Source organism: Colius striatus, chromosome 16 (genome assembly GCF_028858725.1).
Source record: "Colius striatus isolate bColStr4 chromosome 16, bColStr4.1.hap1, whole genome shotgun sequence".
Taxonomy (NCBI): Eukaryota; Metazoa; Chordata; class Aves; order Coliiformes; family Coliidae; genus Colius; species Colius striatus.
This window is the reverse complement of record NC_084774.1, coordinates 8679434-8698595: the sequence shown is the minus strand read 5'-3', so window position 1 is coordinate 8698595 and position 19162 is coordinate 8679434. Positions and strand designations below refer to the sequence as shown.

The window sequence follows — 19162 nt, the reverse complement described above, 5'->3', positions numbered from 1 at the left end:
TCCTCAGATACAATCATTTCCCAAGCTATGTTGAACAATACCCACAGCTGCTACTCAAAAGGCTCTGAGGAAAGACCAGTGCTACCACACAACAGTGATGGGCTCGTGTCGCCTCACGAGCAGCTCATGCCTCGGCCAGCAGAGCCCACACAGCTCCCTGGAGCTCTATCAGCGTGCAGAAAGAAATACATTTGAATATATTGTGGTAATATTTTCTTACACTGTACATAAATGTAGGCCACAGATCTCCAGAAGTGCAACTGCAAGTAAAATATTTTTATATCTCTGTAATTTAACAGGATGGAGATTTTATCTGAGTGAGAACTGAATAAAACCAGAGTGGGAGATTACCTCACGTTGGTTTTGGAACAGCCACGCATTTGTCCTGCTAAATCAGTCACCACAACACTAACTGCCCCTTTCCCTGTGGATGGACACCTCTACCCCAGAACTTACCAGGAGACACCTCGTCATTTCATAGCGTACCTTTGGGGAGATGATCTTTTCAACAGCAATCTCTAAATTGCATTCAAATACATGAGCTTTGGTGAGCTTCTTCTCCCAGTGGGCCGCAAGCCATATTTTGGCCAACGGCCCGCGCTTGTTGACAAGCAAATGCAGGTAGAACATGGTGCCTGGGCTGAGGCTCCCGGGACAACCCTGCTGCCACCTCCCTGTGCTGTTCCCCTTCCAACCAGAGAAGGGTCCCGGGGTATGAAGTAAGATGAGGGATTTAGGGGGACCCTGAGGGGGATGAAGGACCCAGCCAGGCACTGAGGGGATGGGGGGGGTATTTGGTGAGACCTTAAAGGGTTAGATTGGGGGGATTTACAGGACCCTCAGAGGATGGGATTTGGCAGGACCCTGAGGGGATGTGGGGGGAAACAGATTTGGTGGGACTCAGAGGGAATGGGGGGGGATTTAGTGGACCCTGAGAGGATGGGGCATCTAGATAGGCCCTGAAGGGCTGAGAAGATTTAGCAGGACCTGAGGGGATGGGTGGACGCAGCCGGGCGCTGTGGGGACAAGGGGGATTTAGTGGGATCTGAGGGGGTGGGACACACGGGCAGGTGCTGAGGCAAGGGAGGGGGCAGACTCAGCAGGATCCTGAGGGATGGAAGGACCTAGCCAGGCGCTGAGGAAACAGAGGGAGATTTAGTGGGGCCTTGTAGAGATGAGGGAACCCAGCCAGACACTGAGGGGATTGTGAGGGGGAATTCAGCAGCTGCTGAGGGGATTGGGGGGGGGGGGGGAGGAATTAGCGGGATCTCAGGGGATGGGGGGCCCTGCCAGGCGCTGAGGGCTTGAGAGGGGGAAGAATTAGGATGACCTCAGGGGATCAGCGCCCAGCCGGGAGCTGAAGGGGCAGGGCGGTGGGGGGCTGGAGGTGTCAGCGTGACCTCAGGGGCTGGGGCGTGCGCCCGGGGCGAGGGGCCGGCGGGGCCGGGCGGGCGGGCGCTGTGCCGGCGGCCCCTTCCCCTCACGGGCGGCAGCGGCGCGCGCACGGCGGCGTGTCCCTCCGCGCCCCCGCGACAGGCGGCTGCGGCGCGCGCACGGCGGCGTGTCCCTCCGCGCCCCCGCTCCCCGCCGGCCCCGGGGCGATGGGGGGGGACCGAGGCAGCTCTGAGCGGGGACCACCGGCACCCCTCTGTCCTCGGAGCCGGTCACAGTCCCGCCACAGGAGCCCTCTGTCAGCTCCCGGCCACCCTCCGTGACCCGCGGAGCCCCGGGGGCAGGGCTCGGCAGGGAGCGTGGCTGCGGGAGCTGCTCACCCCGTTCCGGGGCCCGGTGTTGGGGTCACCCCCCCCCAGCACGCGCCTCCTCCCGGCATCTTTCGCCCCTGACATTTGGAAAGCTGGCAAGCAGCAGCCCGTGTCTTTTCTCTGCAGGTGAGCGGGTCCCACGTGGCTGCAGGCACGACGGATAAAGCTGCCATGGTGATGGAAAACTGCAGAAGGAGGGGAGTTAAAATGAGCTTCAGCTCGGATGTGCATGCAGAGGGCTGAGGGTAGGGGTGTGCAGCCACCCCCCTGCAGCAGCCACGGCCACCACCGAGAGGAACAGGCAGCGTGTTTGCACACTTACATGTCAGCAGCCTGAAAAGTCACCCCTTGGCCAGCAGCTTTGCTTCACGCTGTCGTGCTTTGCCCTCAGCTCAGGCAGAGCACAGGGAGCCTCCCGGTGCTCCTGAGCCCAGCACATCAGCTGTTGCCATATCACAAGGCCCCTGTGGTTTTCCCGGGCAGCCCGGTGTTAGATGAGGATAATTAGCTCTCAATTATCACCAGGAAACTTTTGAGCCGCTTCCCAGTGAGGCTGAGCAGCTGGGCTCAGGGGAAGGCAGAGCTGCGAGCTCCAGGCACAGCTGAGACCCTGGGCTGGGCTGTGTTTGGGGAGGGAGAGGGGTTTCTGATCCAGAACACCCTTGCAGTGATGCATCCCCAGCAGGAGCCTGGGGGAGCCCCAGGGCAGGTGGCCACTGCCCCTGCAAGGGCACAGAGCCTGTGAGAGGGAGAGAACCCACAGCAGTGCCCAGGCTGATGCCCAGCCCGTGGTGCAGAGCCAGCCCTGCCAGCCTCACGGGTGGCAACAGCTTCCAGGGGCAGTTTGTGGGATCAGAAACCCAGTGCTGTGTGTGCCCAGGGATCACCAGAGTGCCAGGAGGGGAGGCTGTCCTGGGCCAGTGCACCTCTGGTCCTCACAAGCCACTGGATCTGCCCTTGGTACCAGCGGGCATCTCCCAAATTGCCCGGCTGCATTTTCCCTGACCTCTGAGTCACCTTGAGCCGTGCTGGCTGCAGGCATTCACTCTGCTGTGGGATGCTGTGAATACTAAGGAGGCAGGAATGAAACTTCACCTCCACAGCAGGGCTGGATCAGGCACTGCCAGCGGGCACTGGGCAACCACAGCACCCCAAAACTGGGCTGTGCTGCAGGGGATGTGCTGGAGGGGCCCAGAGAGACGAAGACATGTCCACAGCCCTCCCAACTCCCTCCTGTTCCTGTGCCCGCTGTCTGCTTTGCTGTCTTGGGGCTCCTGTTCACTGACCTTCTCACCCCTGTTTGATCATTTAGGCTGAGCAGCAGCATGTCCCCAGCCTTGCTGTCCCCCTGCTCCCTTACCCTGCTCCATCTCCCTCCCTCTTCCCATTTCCTCCCAAGCCCTGTCTCTCCCCTCCAGTGCTCCTGCAGATTCATTGTGGATTTTGGCAGCACTGTCTCTGACCTTGACTGTCTCCCTTCTCTCCTTGCTCCTGCACTGGCAGCATAAATCTTGACTGTCTCCATCTCTCTTCCCCTTCCCTTGGTGCCAGCACCTGGGGATGGAGCAGCCCTTGCCAGCCCCCAGCCCCACACTCAGCCCCCCTGGGGGAAGGCTTTTGGGCTGCCTCCATTGCTTACAAGGGCCTAAGGCCACCTCCCAGCTCCCACCCAGCAAAGGTGGCAGGACCTAGAGGAAGCAGATATGTTCAGGATTCGTCCCTCCACTTCATCCATTGCAGATGTCCCCTCAGGTACCTCTGTGGGTTTGGGGTGCAAGAGTAGCCCCCCAGCTGGCACAGCACCCTGACCCCACAGCAGGGCACAGCACAGACCCCTTGGCCACACCAGCCCTGGGCTCAGCCCCTTCTGTGTGCAAAGGCAGCACGAGAGGCTCAGCCTCTGCCCCCAACCCCTTTGGGCACCCCGGGGGCATCACCAGCCGCAGGGCTTGGGTGCTGCAGCACGGAGAGCTCGACCACAGCTCAGCTCAGGAGCAGCCTGGCAGCGTTTCTGTTTTCCCCAGGGCATTTGGCCATGGCAGAGGCAGCAGTGCCAGCCCCGCTCCCGCTGCCTGGCTGTTGGCAGCGCCGCACCCGCCTGCTCCAGATCCATCTTTTCCTGCTGACTCGGGACAATCTGTGTCCCGTGACCTACTTGTCTCCAAGCATCTCCTGCCTTCCCACAGAGTGGGTTGCTACTGAAGCCTCTCTAAATGTGGTTTAACGTGTCAGGAGGCACTTACATTTATTTTTAATCCCGTTCTTTCTCGGCCCAGTTCTGGCTGCACCCCAGGGACGCTGTGCTGGAGCCTCTGCCTTTCCACACAGTGCAAGGAGAGGGCAGCAAGCAAGCAGCCGAGCTGCAGCACACCCCCAAAGCTCCCCTGCAGCCTTCAAACCCAGCAACATCCTGTGCATCCCTGACAGCAAAAGGCAGTGAGACCCCAGCCCACCCTCCAGTCCCCTGGCGCAGTGCAGGGACTGGAGGTGCTGGGGGTTGGGTCCCTTTCTGGGGGACCATCAGCTGTGATGGGAGCGTGTCACAAAGGGGAAACCTGCAAATCCCTTTGGCTAATTTCCACATAAAGCTTTCCCAAGGCACTTTGGAGGGGAATTCTCACAAAGGGGAGGAAAATGGCTACAAGTTATCCAGAGGTTAATTTTTGACAGAAGCCTAGTGAGGGAGATGTTCAAGGGAGGACAGTGTGGTGTGGGTGACAGTGTGGGCACTGAGCACTGGTGGCACAAGCTGAGTTGGCTCCACAGGGACTCTGCTGGCACCAGCACCTGGATGGATGCTGAGCTTCCCAGCCCTGCCCTTGCTCCCCCAGAAAATACACATACACCTTTGATTTGTGTGTACATCCCCCTCAGATGCTCACAACCTTTTGGGGCAGTTTTAGCTGTATTTGCCAGAAACTCCAGAGAAAGTCCCTCCTGCCTGTGTGCCAAGATAGGTGGTAGCAGACTCCCATCTGCTGTCCCCACGCAGGAAAGTGCCCTGGCACTGTGGGTAGTGTGGAGCCCAGCGTGGCTGCAGGACCTGCAGTGTGTGGGGAGGTGGGTGCAGGGCAGTAGGGGCTCAGGGCATCCCTGCAGCCACTGTGAGCTCACCCAGCCCCAGCAGCGCCCGTGGGTGAGCTGGGGAAGGTGCTGAAGGGAGCGGTGATGGGATGGGCAGCTCTTCCCAGCAGCTTTCAGTAGCCCAACCACTACAGCTCAGCATTTGTGTCCAGCAGCCAGGCTCCAGGCACTGCTCCAAGGGTGGAAATAGCACATGTCTGGTTAATAAACGAGCTGAAAGCTGCTGGTGTCAGAGGGTCAGTGCCAGCACCAGCCCTGGGGCAGCAAGCAGTGCAGCCATCAGCACCCAAAAATGGGGTCAATGTTGTGGGGAGAGGTGGGGTTGAAGGGGGGTCCTCATGCTACAGGCCCACAGTGGGGTGAGCAGTGACCATGGGCTGCCCACGGGCTCTCCTGTCCCAGGTTGGAGCATCTCCTGCCTGGCTCAAATCCAGGTCAAGGCCGGGGTGTCTCCCCGGGGTTTGGGGCCAGGCTGGGCCCTTGCCAGGGCCGTCCCTGCTGCCCTCAGGGCCGGGGGCTGCAGGGACTCCGCCCCAGTGTCCCCAGCCCATCTCTGCCCCACGTCTCCAGCAGGGACGGCTGGTGGAGGGGAGCCTGACCAGCAGTCCCCTCCCACATCCCCCAGGCACGACCCACGCTGTCCCCTGTGCTAAACCCGCCGTGCTGCTCCTTCCTCTCCACTCGTGCCCCTCCCCACGCGCCCAGCCCCTCGCCGGGATGCCCACAGCACGTCCCGGCACTGTCGCTGGTGGGGGAGGGACACGGAGGGGACCCGTCGCAGACGCGGGGTGCACAGACGGTGCCGATGTGCAGCCGGGCGTGTGCCCCCCCGGGGCAGCCCGCGGGACGCGTGGGTGGGTGTGCGTGGGTGTGCGTGAGGCGGCTGTGAGCGCCCGCGGGGCCGCAGCTCGGGACACCCAGCGACCGCCGCCGCGACCGCACCGGCCCCGGCCCGGCGAGCCGGGGACACGGCGGGGGTAGGCAGCGGGGGACCGGGGGAACGGGAGGGGGAGCGGGTCGGTGCGGGAACTGGCGGGGCGGGACCGGAGAAACGAGAGCGGAGAGCGGCGCGGGGAGCGCGGCCGCAGCCCGGTGCGGGGAACGGGGGGCGCGGGCGGGGGGAAGCGGCGCCGGGAGGGTCAGCACGGCGGGGTCACGGGGGCGCGGAGCAGGGGTCAGCCCGGTGCGGGCGGTGGGTCGTGCGGTGAGAGCCCGGCTCGGGGAGCGGGAGAGCGGGTGGGGAACGGCCCGGTCCGGGGAGGCAGGTGCCGGGTCCGGGAGAGACCGGTGAGGCGACCCGGCTCCGGGGAGCGGGGACAGCCCGGTGTGGGGACGCAGCTCCGGGGGGCAGCGCGGTTCGGGTAAGCGGGACCCTGGTGCGGGGAGAAACCCGGTTCGGGAATCGGAGGGGGAGTGAGGGTTGGCATCCCCATCCAGGGGGTCGGCTCGGGAGAGGGGGAGCATCCCGGTCCCGGTCCGCCGCTCACCTCTGTCCTCGCAGACCGGCGGCCGCTCCATGGCGTCCCCGCGGGCGGCGGAGCTGCGGAGCCCGGGCGAGGCGGCGGCGGCGGGCGGGGGCGGCCCGGCGGGTCCCGGCACGGGCCCGGGGCTGGCGCTGGCCCTGGGCTGCGCGCTGAGCGGAGCAGCGCTGGTGGTGCTGGCGGGGGCCGTTCCCAGGGCGGCTCGTCCCGACCCCGCGGTACCGGCGCGGCAGATGGAGCGGCTGGAGGCGCGGGCGGCTCGGCTCCGAGCCCGCCTGGATCGGTGCACCGTGGCCGGGCTGGCGTTGCTAGCCCTGGGCGGGCTGCTGCTGGCCGCCCTGCTGCTGGCCGCCGCCGCCGCCCGCCGCCGCGCCCGGGCCGCCCGCCGCACCGGCGGTACGTACGGCTCGGTTCGCCTGCGGATGCGGAGGGTGTCGGCCGAGGGGACGCGGGCGCTGCTGGAGAACCAGCTGAGCCCCCCGCCGCAGCCCCCCGAGGGGCCGGGCTCCTAGCCCCGAATGCCGCGGGGACCCCGGGACGCCTCGAGCATCCCCCAGTGCGGGTGGGACCGGGGCTCCCCTCGCCGTGCCAAGACACCGGTGCCGACCAGTGAGGCTTTGCTCGCACCCGCCCCGCAGCCTTCGGCCGCCTTCCTCACCCTCCTCGAGCGGGGTCCATCGGCAGCACCGGAGCAACGAGGCTTTGGGACGTCTCTCTGGCTGCTCCCTACCAGCATCAGCAGGGCAGCACGACCTTCAGACCCCCCCTCGCCTCCCCGGGGAGTCCTTTCCCACAGCACCGGGGCACCTTGGAGGCACCTGTGGGATTCCTGTGCCACAGCCTGGGCTGGACGTGAGGCCTCAGCTGGGGCCGGCTGCTCCCCTTTGGGATGGAGCGTCTCGTTTTCTGCCATCAGTGACCTTTTATAGCAATAGTTTCTTGTCAAACTGTGGTGCAGAGTTGGTGTTTGCACTGCTCGGGGCAGAAGAGAAGGAGACAGCAGCAGTGACCACCGCTCACAGCCCACGAGCCCCCGTCAGACAGCGGGACAGAGGCCAGGACAAGCAGCCGCACTGCACCGAGCGTCCTGCTGCCACCAGCAACCCCACAACGGCCTCCCCAGACTCAACTGGACAATTCCCAGCACCTTGGAAGGACTCCCTTCGTCCTGTGGGATGGAAAGCTCTGCCCTGGGTTGCCCGTGCTGCCTCTGTGCCGATGGCCAGGGCCCTTGTCTGTGGCAGGATGGTAAAATGGCATTGAGGGAATGGAACATGAAGCATCATTAAAGCACAGTGCTCTGTGAAAAGAAAAGTTGATGTTTGTCATGAACTGCTGCCAGTTTTCAATCCATCTCATCAATTACTCACTTCAGATGTTTCCAGGCAGAGAGAAATCTCCCAAAACAAGAGGAAAGTCAGTTTTTACACACAGGGCAATTACACAGGTCGGGTTTTATTCCAGGGCTCCCAGTGTCCCTCTCAGCTGCTGGCAATGGGGCACCCTCTGCCTGGTGTTGCCCTTCCCAACCCTCCACAGCTGCTTCCTCCTGGTGCTGTGAAGAGCCACGTGTCCCTCTCCCCATCCCCACGTCACCCCTCCACGCTTCGTGTTTATTGCAGGGTCCCAGGGAGCAACCTCGAGTGGCCTCATGCCCACAGCCCTGGCACCTTGCCCTGGCTTTAACCCCTGCTTGAGGTGAAATGAGTGGCAAAAGGAGAAGAAGGGGAGGAAGTCTCTGGTGCAGGGTCTGCCAGGGAAGCTGTTGGTGTTCACAAGGACATTCTCTGGGGGATGGGGGGCCAGAAGTTCCCCACCACCACTCCCAGCACTGGCCCAGCGAAACACTGGTTAGAGAATAAACCTGTTGGATGAAGAAACCATCCTCATCAATTTGTGTCACTTTAAATAGGATGGAAGGGGTCTTCTGAGGATGAGAGGCTGAGCCTGGGTGGAGGTTACATCTGCTGAGCACCTGCTTTATGTAGGTGTGAGAACTGCTCCCATGGATCAGAGCATGAGGCTGCTCGAGAGCCTCCACGGGAAGGGGCCATTGCTGGGCTCCCTTGAGGGCCTGCAGGATGAGGGAAAACCCTCCCACAAAGCTATTCAAGGTGAACAAAGTGCAATAAGGGTCATCACGAAAAAATCTTCCCTGGCAAGAGCTCCAGGAGTGGGAAATTATTTCATACAGAGCCCCCCTGGGCTGAGGCGGATGGTGGCTGCAGCAGGGGGAAGTAAGTGCTCCTGGGTGGGTTAGAGGCAGCTTTGGGACACCCCAGAAGACATTCTCCTCCCCATCCCATGAAGGTGCAGTGACTCCAGCCTGCTGGGAGAGTGTTTCATCCCTACCTGCCATTTCTGTGTCCTCTTGTTTCTGCCAGAGCAGCTGGTTTGTCTGGAGGAGGCAGAAGGTGCAGGATGGGCACTGGGGAGGAGCAAGTGGTATCGTGTCTGATGGCAGCAGCAGACACCAGCCTCTCTGCAAAGCCAGGGACAAGAGCAGCTGCCTTATGCTTTGCTCAGCTGCACCTTGGGGCAGGTCACCCCAACACCACAGGGGTGGGAAGCACAGCCACTGCCAGAGGCACCAGGCAGGGCACGAAGCTGGCAATGCCACTGCACCGGGCCACAGAGCGTGCTGCAAGGGCAAGCAGATGCCAAGCAGTGTGTGTTCCAGCCAGCCCTGCTCAGCACAAGGGTCCCCAACCCCCCAGCACTGGTGCTTTGGGGGTGTCTCTGCTTGTGCAAAGCCCAGTGTGCCCTTCCCAGTTCCCTTAACGGAGGCTGCTTTGTTCTCCCACCTGCAATACACACGGGGGTCCTGGCACAGGGGGTCCCAGCACACGAGGTCCTCTGCTCAGAGCCTTGTCTAAGGGGTAATTAGCAGCATGGGGGGCTGTGCCTGTGGGCAGGTGCCATGGGGCTGGGTGGGCAGATGGCCTCAAGGGCTCTCAGGGGATCTCAACCCATTACCAACAATCCAGCCTCTTTCTTCCTCAGTGCTGGGGGAGCGCCTGGCAGGGGGCTGCTGGGGGAAGGGGGTTGTGCCTGTGCCAAGAACACACACACACCAGCCCCAGCAGCTCATCAGGGCCCACCCAGAACCAGCTTGAGGTGTGTCTCTTGCAGTGCTCCCTTGCATGCTAATGCTTCCCATCACAGCAGCTTATGGGGAGACAGAGCAGGGGGCCTGGAGACTCTCTGGAGAGACACCTGGCCCCTGTGGCCACTGTGCTTGGTGTGGTTTGAGCCCGCTGCAGGGCTGGCTGACCCCAGTTGTGTCCAGGGAGGGGGATCTGAGCCCAGTTGCCAGCCCTGGGTGTGAATCAGGCAATGCACTGGGGGCTCACTGGTCCAGGAGCCACTTCTGGCATGTGGGTATAAGCTGAGCCAAGCACGGGGAGGGTCCCTGTGCCCACCATCCTCTGCCCCAGAGAAGAGGATCCTCACCTCTGTTTACCCCAGAGCAGGCTCAGGAGCCCAAGGCTCAGGCGTGTGCCTGCAGCAGGCTCCTGCCCTCTCTGGTAGCCTTGTCCTTCCCAGCTACCCCCCCAGCACCACGGACCCGCCGGGGCTGAGCGCTGCAGACAAAGGGTTGTTTATCAGGCCCGCGCAGGCTCTCCCGGTGCTGGCTCGCTTTAATTAGCCCCATCAAAGCCGTCTGCTCCCTCCCTGCTGAAAGGCTGCAAAACATGATGAATTCAGCAGAAAGCAGCCACCTCCCGCTGAGAGAGGCCCCACTGATAAGGCCAAAGCCGTTTCCTCTCCCGAAGCACCCCCCACGGCTCTCAGCCCCGTGCAGTGAGGCTGGGGCGCTCCTTTCTCCTGGGGTGAAGCTGTGGCCAGGCTCGGGCTGCCCCAGGAGGGGGCAACGAGCAGAGCTCTCGGAGCCCTGCTTGTGTCTCCCCCAGCACTCCATTTCCACGCTGGTCCTCCCCAGTCCCACCTGCACAGCCCAGGGCCGCACACCCTCACCCAGCCTTGTTGGCTGCCTTTGGAGGCAAAGCAGGTGTTAAAAAGGAAAAAGCCTTTGGAGAAGAGACAGAATGGGGAGGGATCACTTCTCCCTTTTGCTTCCTGCCAGCAGGGCTGCAGCAGGGAACCCACTGCATCCACTACCCTGCAGAGGCAATTACCAGGATCACAGGCAGAGCCCAGCCTGGGCTGCTCCCCACTTTGTTTTCTTAACAGCACCACATCATCTCTGCAAAGCTCTGCTGCTCGGGGAAAGGTCCAGAACAGGCTCCCAGTGGGAATCCTCCAGCCTGGGGAGGGCAGGAGCAGCTCTGGGGAGGGCTGGGGTGGGGGAGTGGGAGGCCACCCCTGGAGAGCACCAACACAACCCTGGCAACAGGTTTTTATTTCAAGCTCATGGGCATCTTTCCAAGAAACCCTACTATGAGAAGAAAAACAAGTGGTATGAACCTCTGAGAGGACAGCTGAGCTGCAGCCCCAAAACCCACTGCCCTGGGGGGAGCTGGGGAAGGGAAGGGGGGGGTTCCAGGAAGAGCTCAGCAGCCTGAGCACATCTCACCCGTCCTCCCAGAGCTGTTTGATCGAGCCAGGCAGAGCTGCACCAGCCTTGTGCAAGAGGACTGATGGCAGGGAAACATATCCTATAACAAACCTCTTCTGCAAAGCAACACCCCCAGCCCAGCGAGGCCCCTGCACACATCCTGGCAGGGTGTTTCTGGCAAGCACATGCTGGGGCCAGCAGCTGCGTGGGTCTGAGTACCCTCTGTCCTGCCCCAGCCCTCCCTACACTGCCTGGGGGCTTCACCTGCACCCTGGGAAGGAAAAACAAGGGCTGCAGGGGAGAGGGGGAAGGTGAGGCCAGGAACTCACCGCCTGTTGCTTCTCCTGCCCAGCAGAGGCTTTGCTGGTCGTGGTGGACACAGCTATGCAGAGCTGGTCTCAGCCACTGCCTGTGGAGAGCCTGTGGGTCAGGCTTTCCAGATCAACCTCTTGCTCAGACCAAGAGAAGCCACCTCTGCACGGGGAGCCCCATCCAGCTGCACCCTCTGTGAGGTTACTGCAGCTCCCCTGAAACCAACCCCCTCCTCAGCTGTGTCACCCCAGCAGCAAAAGCAGTGGCACCCTGCAGAAGCAGAGGACAGGCCACAGCAGCCAGAGCATCCTGGCAGCACTGCACCCCACAGCACCTCACCCAGGGCAGGACCTTCAGCTGGGTGCAAACAGCTAGGCACCCTCTGAGGAGCATGGAAAGAAACACCCTCTGCCTCCTCTGCTCTGCAGCACCCAGGGAAACCTTTATGGCTGGGCTGAGACAGGAGGGTGGCCCCGAATGGGGAGAGGGAAAACGCTGCTGAGAAGATCAAAGGCCACCGAGGGGGGAAGTGCCCACCGAGGGGGGAAGTGTCCCTGCACCCCAGAGCGCTCAGGGCACGAGGGGACTCCTCACATGAACATGTCGTCGTAGCCCGGAGGGGGAAGGTGGTCGGGATCCGGCCTGGAAGGAAACCGAGAGCAGAGTCAAAGCGAGAGCGAGGGCTCGGCCCCGCGGCGAGAGGCGGGAGCTGGCAGCTGCCGGGCAGCCCGGGAGCAGGCTGGGCACGGCCAAGCACTCACCCAGCCCTGCCGGTGCCCACCGGGCTGAAGGGGTCGAATCTGGCGCCCGGCGGGACGGCGCCCGGGGGCAGGCGGCCGGGGATGCCCGAGGAAGGGTCGATGCCGGGCCGGGGGAAGCCGGAGCGCAGAGGATCCAGCACCATTCCCCCGCTGCGGCCTCTGCAAGAGCAACGGCACAGAAGGGAGTGAGACTGGTGGTGAGGGGAGCAGAACGTGTCCCTGTGCCAAACCTCTGCTGCTGAGCACTGGGACGGGCTTGAGCTGAGGTGTGGCACGGGACCTGCCAACACGGGCAGGATGAGCCCCTGGCAGCACAGAGCCCTTTGTGTGTCTGCAGGGCTGTGGTAAGTGCTGGGGCACATCCAGGGACAAGGAGGGGATCCCAGTGCCTCCCACTCCGCTCCTGTCACAGCCCTGCCTGTGCATCACAGCTCACCAACCTGCTCACAGGGGAGTCCTGTGCTGCAGAATGTGTGCCTGGGCCAGGGCATCTGCAGTCACCCAGGTCTGGGGCACCAGGGTGCCACTATAGCCTATAGCCCTGCTGGAGACAGGCACAGGGACCACCAGCCCTCACCCTTCCTGCCTTCCCCAGAACCAACACAGACCCTGGCAGCAGCAGAGGCAGATTCCCTCCTCCTGCCAGGAGTCATTTCAGACATCAGCAGTGGCTGAGAAGCCCCAGGGCCCACTGACAAGACCTTGTGGGAAGGGCTGGCCCCACTGGCCCCACAGCCAGCCCTGCTCTGAGCTCTCCTGGGCCACTAGCAGCTCCTGCCCAGCCAAGCTGCTGGGCCAGGCTGGGGCCCCCAGCAGCTTCTCCCAGAGCTGTGCTGACCAGGTGGCTCCTTGGAGCTGCCCCATGCTGGAAGAGCACTGAGAGGGCCATTCCTCACTGCTGGCTTTGTACAAACCCAGCTGGAGCCTCTGGACGCTGCTGCCATCACACAAGTTATTAACAAGGGTGCTAATGAGTTCCATTAGGCCAGGCTGGCTGCCCAAAGGGCCCTGGGACAGCCAGGCCCCAGGAGCATGTGCCTGGGAGTGTGGGTCCCAGTGCTGGCAGGTGGCAGCACACAAATCTGCTTCCATTTACAAGCATTTTTTTCCCATCATTTACAGAGAAACTTCTGCTACAAGGCTGGAGGCAGTGAGGGAAACAGGGTCCTCCCCAGCTGAACCCCCTTGTCTCGTGTTCCTGGGTTTCCTTCCAGCCACCCACACCCCAGGGCTCTCCGTCCAGCCAGGCAGGATGTTTTTAGCTGTCCCTTTTCAAGCCAAACCCACAGAGAACCAGGTCTTGCAAGAGGGGAATAAAATGCTATTCCCAGAGGAGAGCAGTTCCAAAGACTCCCCTGGGCTGCAGGACCCTCTGCAACTACTCCAGGAGCTGGTTTTTGTCTGACTACATGCTTTAACTGGGATGGAAGACAACTGGTTCTCCTCACCCAATCAAACCAAAGACACAGGTCTCTGTGAGGATATGAGTCCCCCAGCAGCTCTGTCTCTGCCCAGCCTTTCTCCTGAGTGCCTCAACCAGCCGGGACTCGAGGATGTGTGGGCTGGGCTTGAAGCCTCCCATTCTGCAGCCTGCTGGGCTGGAGACACAGCAGCTGGCAACATTTTAAATTAGAGGCTTACATTCACTTAACGACGTATTCAGCTTTGATTTACTGAAGGAATTACTGCATGTTAAATGAATACAAGCTGATTATTAACCAGACACAGATTGCAGCCCATCATCTATGCAAGAGACGGGATCTTATTACGATATTAGAACCATACTGAGCTCCAGCAACTGTCAATTGGTCCCTCGCAATTTGCAGTTGTCCCACGGCTGGCTGCCTGAGCCAGGCAGACTCCAGCTGCTCCAGGGAAGGTGCCCAGCCTCCCCCACAGCCAGGCAGCTCCCCAGGCACACAGAGCAGCACCAATCCCAGCCACACTCACCCAAAAGGGTCCAGGTCTTCCCCGCCGACAGCGAAGGGGTTCACGGGGGAAGGCCTGGAAGGCAGAACACAGCGAGACACTGAGCAAGGGGCAGAGAGGCAGCCAGGAGCCATTGTGCAGGCAGGGCAGTGGTGCTGGGCTGTGCCCACGGGTGCTCTCCCTCTGCAGCACCCACAGGGCCCTGGGACCCACTATGAGTGTCCTTAGAAGCTGCCCCTCGTGCCCAGGCTGCAGCATCACTGGCTCTGGGTGCAGCTGGGTGTGCAGGCTGGGGCAGGCTTGGGGCAAGCTCTGAATCACAGAGCCATTTCAGCTGGAAAAGCCCTTGAAGCTCCTGGAGCGCACCCCCTGCCCTCCCCACCACTAACCCCTGGCCCTCAGCACCTCAACCCCACGGCTTTGGGATCCCTCCAGGGCTGGGCACTCCCCCAGTTCCCTGGGCAGCCTGGCACAGGGGCTGACACCCCTCTCAGGGAACCAGTTCTGCCTCAGCTCCAACCTCAACCTCTCCTGGGGCAGCTTGAGGCTGTGCCAGGACCACATCCCACCTAACAGAGGATCATCAGCAGCCACCCCCTCTGTGCTCACCAGGACGGTGGCCTCGCGCCCAGCGGCTGCCGGGGAGGGTCCCTCAGGGGGTGGGAATCCCGGAGCAGGTCAGGATCCTTCTCCCCAGCCTCAGGCTCCTTTGGGGCTTTTTCTGTGGGGATTCCGAGGGGAGCAATGATGCCCGAAGCAATCCTGGTCCTCAGCTCCTCAGTGTTCTTGTACACTCTGCAGAGAGGAGAGGAAGGGAGTGGGGCTGGGAAGGCCACGGGGTGCTGGGCAGGAGGTGAGGGGACAGACAAACCCAAAGCACGCCTGGCACACAGTGTGTCCCCAGCTGGCAGCACGGAGGGCAGGGGGAAGTGGAACAGCACACAGTGGCACCAAAGCCCTGGCCCCATTTAAGGTAGCTGAGGTGCCACCCAACTCAGAGAAGACAAAGGATCTCAGCGTGGGGGGGTGGGAAGGGCCCTGCAGAGCTCCCTCAGCCCAAGCCCCTGCTAAAGCAGGTTCCCCTCACTCAGGGGGCACAGGAATGTGTCCAGCTGGGGTTGGAAACCTCCCGAGAAGGAGCCTCCACACCCTCCCTGGGCAGCCTGGGCCAGGGCTCCCTCACCTCAGCACCAAAGGAGTTCCTCCTCCTCCTGTGCCAGGGGAACTTCTGTGCTCCTGGGCAGTGCCCACCCAGCACAGACAGGCAGGCTGGAAACCAAAGTGCTGGCCTGGCCTGTTCAAAGGTTGAGTGGCTCTCCCTGGGCTTCCAGCCATGCTCCCACTATCCCTTAAACATCTCTTGCCTGCCAGCAGTGCAGAGGGAGGCAGGGCAGGGAGCTCTGGCTGCACTTTGGGGCTGGCAGGCCTGCCCCTGGAAAGTTCTCCAGGCTCCCCTTAAACTGGTCTCTGTCCCCTTCCCCATGCCAGTGAGACATCTCCTGCAGAAAATACCAGGAAACTCAGATTACTTGTGGAAATCATCCAGATGCTCTGGGTTGATGTAGTCAGCCACTGACAAGGTCACATCTGCCACCTTCTGAGAACTGCAATCCTGGCAAAAGACAAAGTCCAGGGTCTGCATCCTGCCAGAGCTGGGTACGAGCAGGGGGCAGGTCCAACTGCAGCCAGGGGCTCGGGACACAGGCTGCCTTGCTTCCTGCCACCCCCGAGCTGTGCCTGAGTCCCCAGGAGCAAACTGCAGTGGCCAGCAAGGCTCTCCCTGCTCCCTGCCTCAGCCTGGGCTGCAAAGGGGGAAAGAATGAGCAAAGCCACCCTGGGCAGGCGCTTGCTGGGAATAGCAGATGTGCAGAAAAGTCCTGAGCTGGGAAAGGGACAGAAATGAAGCAGCTCCTGGGCCAGGCAAACTGCACCCCTGCCCTGATGCAGCCCATGCTCGAGCAGCTTCACGCTAGGACGTGTCTTCTCCTGCCCAGGCAGCCCCAGACACCCCCAGAACAGCCCCATCCTGAGGAACAAACACTGCTGCAAGGTACCAGCCACAGCAAAAATGGCAGAAACAGGCCCTGCTGCTCCTCCCAGCTGCTGCTCCCCAAGGTCCCCAAAGCCCCAGGGAGCAGCGTGGGTGCTCACCATGACATTGAGGATCATACTGTCGTCCACCATGATGGCCTTGAGCAGCAGCTCACGGGCCCCGGCCAGCGCCTGGTAGCGCAGCGTGTACAGCTCCTTGTTGGCCTCCCAGCCAGCGGGCAACAGCTCCGACCTCCTCTCATCAGGACCTGCCTGCAACAAACCAGACGAGCTGCTGAGACCCTCCCTGTGAGCCCAGCACACGGCAAGGCTAGGGGGAGCCCGTGGTGGCTGCAACAGAGAGATCCAGGAGGGGATTTATGTCTCCAGGAAGGGGTATCTCAGCGCCTTGCAGGCCTTAACTGCAGGAGCAGGGCTTTTCTTTCTAGGGCTGGTGGGTCTCTGGAACACGAATAACACAAACACCCTTTGCTGAGCAGGAGGAGGCAACAATGACCCAGACTGTGGGATGATGCTCTTTGCCTGGCACTTCTCAGCTCCCCAGCACAGGACAGGCCAGGGGAAACACTATCATCCTGTTTGCCCCATCTCCACAGCAGTGCTGCTGAGGGGGCTCTGCCCCACACTGTCCCCCTCTCTGGTACTGGGGGGTTTCTCTGCCCAGACATCACCCTGCATCCCTCCACTTCCCACCAGCACCACACCAAGCACCTTCCCAACACCCACCAGGCTCCCAGCCCCACAGAACCCCACCTCAGCACGGCGTCCAGCACCAGACTGGTCCCTTTCCTACTGCTGCACCAGACCCCCAGCACCGCAACCCCTCCGGCACCACATTTTCCTTTCAGAGCTGCAGTGGAAACCAGCCCCTGCGTTTGCCATGGGGGGCCCCTCAGCACCAGTCCCTCCCCCAGCACCACACTGGACCCCTCCCCGGTATCAGCACCGGCACCTCCCACCCCCTCCGCAGCACCGCGGCCCCCCGGCTCCAGCCCCTCCCTCAGTCCCTGCACCGCCCCGGCTGCCCCGACACCCCCGGCCCCGGCAGCCGGCGCCGCGCTCGGCTCCCGGCGCTACGCAAGGCCGGGGCTCGGCCGAGGCCTCCACGGCGGAGGAGCGCGACGGGGCCCGGCGCGGGCCGTACCTGGTCGCCGTTGCCGAGGCAGCGGTAGCCGTGCCGGACCAGCTCCCAGTGCACGGCACAGATCAGCGCGTCCTGCGGCCGCGACACGGCGGCCCGAGCCCAGGCGTACAGCGGCTCCAGCCCCGCCATGGCCGCGCAGCACCGAGCAGGCGCGGCCGGGCCGGGCCCGCGGGGGAAGCGCCGGGGCAGGGCCCCGAGCGCCGGCAGCCGGCCGGGATGGGCCGGGCCGGACAGCCCCTCACTAGAGGGCCCCCGATCCCTGCGCAAGGCCCGCGCCCGGCCCCCTGAGAGCCCGGCCGGGCGCTGCGGGGTCCCGGGGGCGAGCGGGGGGGGTCCCTTTGCCCCGGACGGTTGTCACGTTCCTTCACACAACGGGCGGGACGAGGCGCGCTGAGGGGTCGCTGCTCGGGACGGGGTCTCCCCGACCCCCCCCCCCCGTTCCTGGCCATGGCTCAGCGCTTTGTGCGGTGCTGGGGGCTGTGTGAGCCGCTGCCGCAGCCTCTCCACACTGACCCAAGGGCCCAAAGCCCCAAACTGCCCCCGACGGGCTTATTTCGTTCCTTCCCCACCTCGTTCCTCTGCCCCCCGGGATTTGTGCCACCCAAACTCTGTTACAGTTGACACGGGAAAGTGCTCAGGGGCGTTGTGTGCAGCTCCGGCGCCGGGGCTGGTGTCCTGGCACGGCTGGCAGAGGCTGCGGCTCAGGATGAAGCATCCCCACGCCGGGGAAAACGCTGTCATCTTGCTGCTTTCCCAATCCGAGCTCCAGCTCCTTGGGGACGCTCATCTTGACTTCATTATGCGTCAATTAATTAACTCACACTGTTCGCTCTTTCCATTTCCCCCGTTCAAGAAGTCGCTGGGGCTGAACAATCGACCACAGACCGCTCACGCAGCCGCCATCCCCCACCAGGCCGGGCTCCAGGACGATGGTAAAGCCGAGCCGGCCACGCTGGGCATGAAACCCACCGCTGATGCTCCACAGGGCCGGGGGCTCAGAGCGGGAGCTGCGGGAGGGAGGCAGCGGACGGGGGTGCGATGAGAACAGCAGGAAATGCCTCAGCCGGAGCGTTTCCAGCTCCGAGCTCATGATTCACAGCGGCGTTTCTGCCCCACGGCTTGCTCCCGGCGGGCACCGGCCATGGTTGTGGGCTTTGATGGCAGCTACGTTTCACTTTCCCGGCACAGCCGGTCCCTGGGTGGGCGAGGTGGGTACAAGCAGCCTTGTTCCAACGTCCTCTCCTGAGGCAGAACTGGAAACCGAAGGTCTTCCTCCAGGAATTTGATCTGCCACCCATATCCCAGCGCTGCTAACGAGCTTCCCCTGCCTGTGGACCCACTGCAGGTGCAGATGGTCTTAAAGCAGAAAGCTTCCTTCTTGCCATCATTTAATAGGCTTAACCTGTGCCTGCTCCAGCTTCAGCTGTCTTAAGACATCTAGGATACAGATGTCAACAATCTCGAGATGTCCAGGATCAGATGTAGGCACAGACTGACACAAACTAAAACGTTGGAACCTTGTGGTCAAGGACTAACTGTGAACAGAAGAAATGAGTTGTAGAAATAAACTGGTAGTGCCTTGTCTGCTGTCCACCACAGGCTCCTGTCCAACCATTGGCGTGGCCTCCTGTGGCCTCATCCCTGTGCCCATCCTTCATTTATTTCCCTTCCCCACATTGTGCCACCTGCCCTGGACCACACATGAGGAGTAACTTTTGGTGCCAAGTGCCCCCTGGCCCCTGCAGCCCCTCCATGGGCATGGCTCAAGGTAAAGCAGATGCCTTCACATGTCTTCTCACCACTGGACCCTCCCCTGCCATACCTGAGCCCAGGGCTGGCCACCACTACATCAGAGGTGCTTTCCCTTGCAGTGCCTCGCCGTGCCAGGAGCCACCCAGCTCCCTGCTGGCTCCTTACTCTGCTCCAACGTCTCACTCTGTGGCTCCTTGATGATGAAAACAACTGGCCACATGAAAGCAGCTCCCCTGATGTGAGTTAGGGGCCTGCAAGCATCGTGGGAGGCAGCGAACAGCAGAGCCCTGGCGGGATGCGGCTGCCAGGCCGTTAAGGAGGTGAGGAGGATTGCAGAGCTGGCTCCTTAGCGCTGCAGGGCGGCT

The 19162-nt window shown here is 62.3% G+C and overlaps 2 protein-coding genes across 2 annotated transcripts in view; one reads left to right on the top strand and one right to left on the bottom strand.

The window, feature by feature from the left end:
* Positions 1–19162, top strand: part of LOC104561730 (peptidyl-prolyl cis-trans isomerase FKBP1A) — a 93407-nt gene that overhangs the window by 40116 nt on the left and 34129 nt on the right. The gene's annotated exons all lie outside the window — the stretch shown is intronic.
* Positions 11583–17190, bottom strand: PSMF1 (proteasome inhibitor subunit 1). The gene is made up of 7 exons (XM_062008972.1): positions 17046–17190; positions 16001–16153; positions 15379–15461; positions 14459–14644; positions 13871–13924; positions 11921–12079; positions 11583–11801 (listed from the first exon to the last, which is right to left on the bottom strand). The coding sequence occupies exons 1-7, from the start codon at positions 17172–17174 to the stop codon at positions 11750–11752; spliced, it is 816 nt and encodes a 271-aa protein (XP_061864956.1). The 5' UTR covers positions 17175–17190; the 3' UTR covers positions 11583–11749.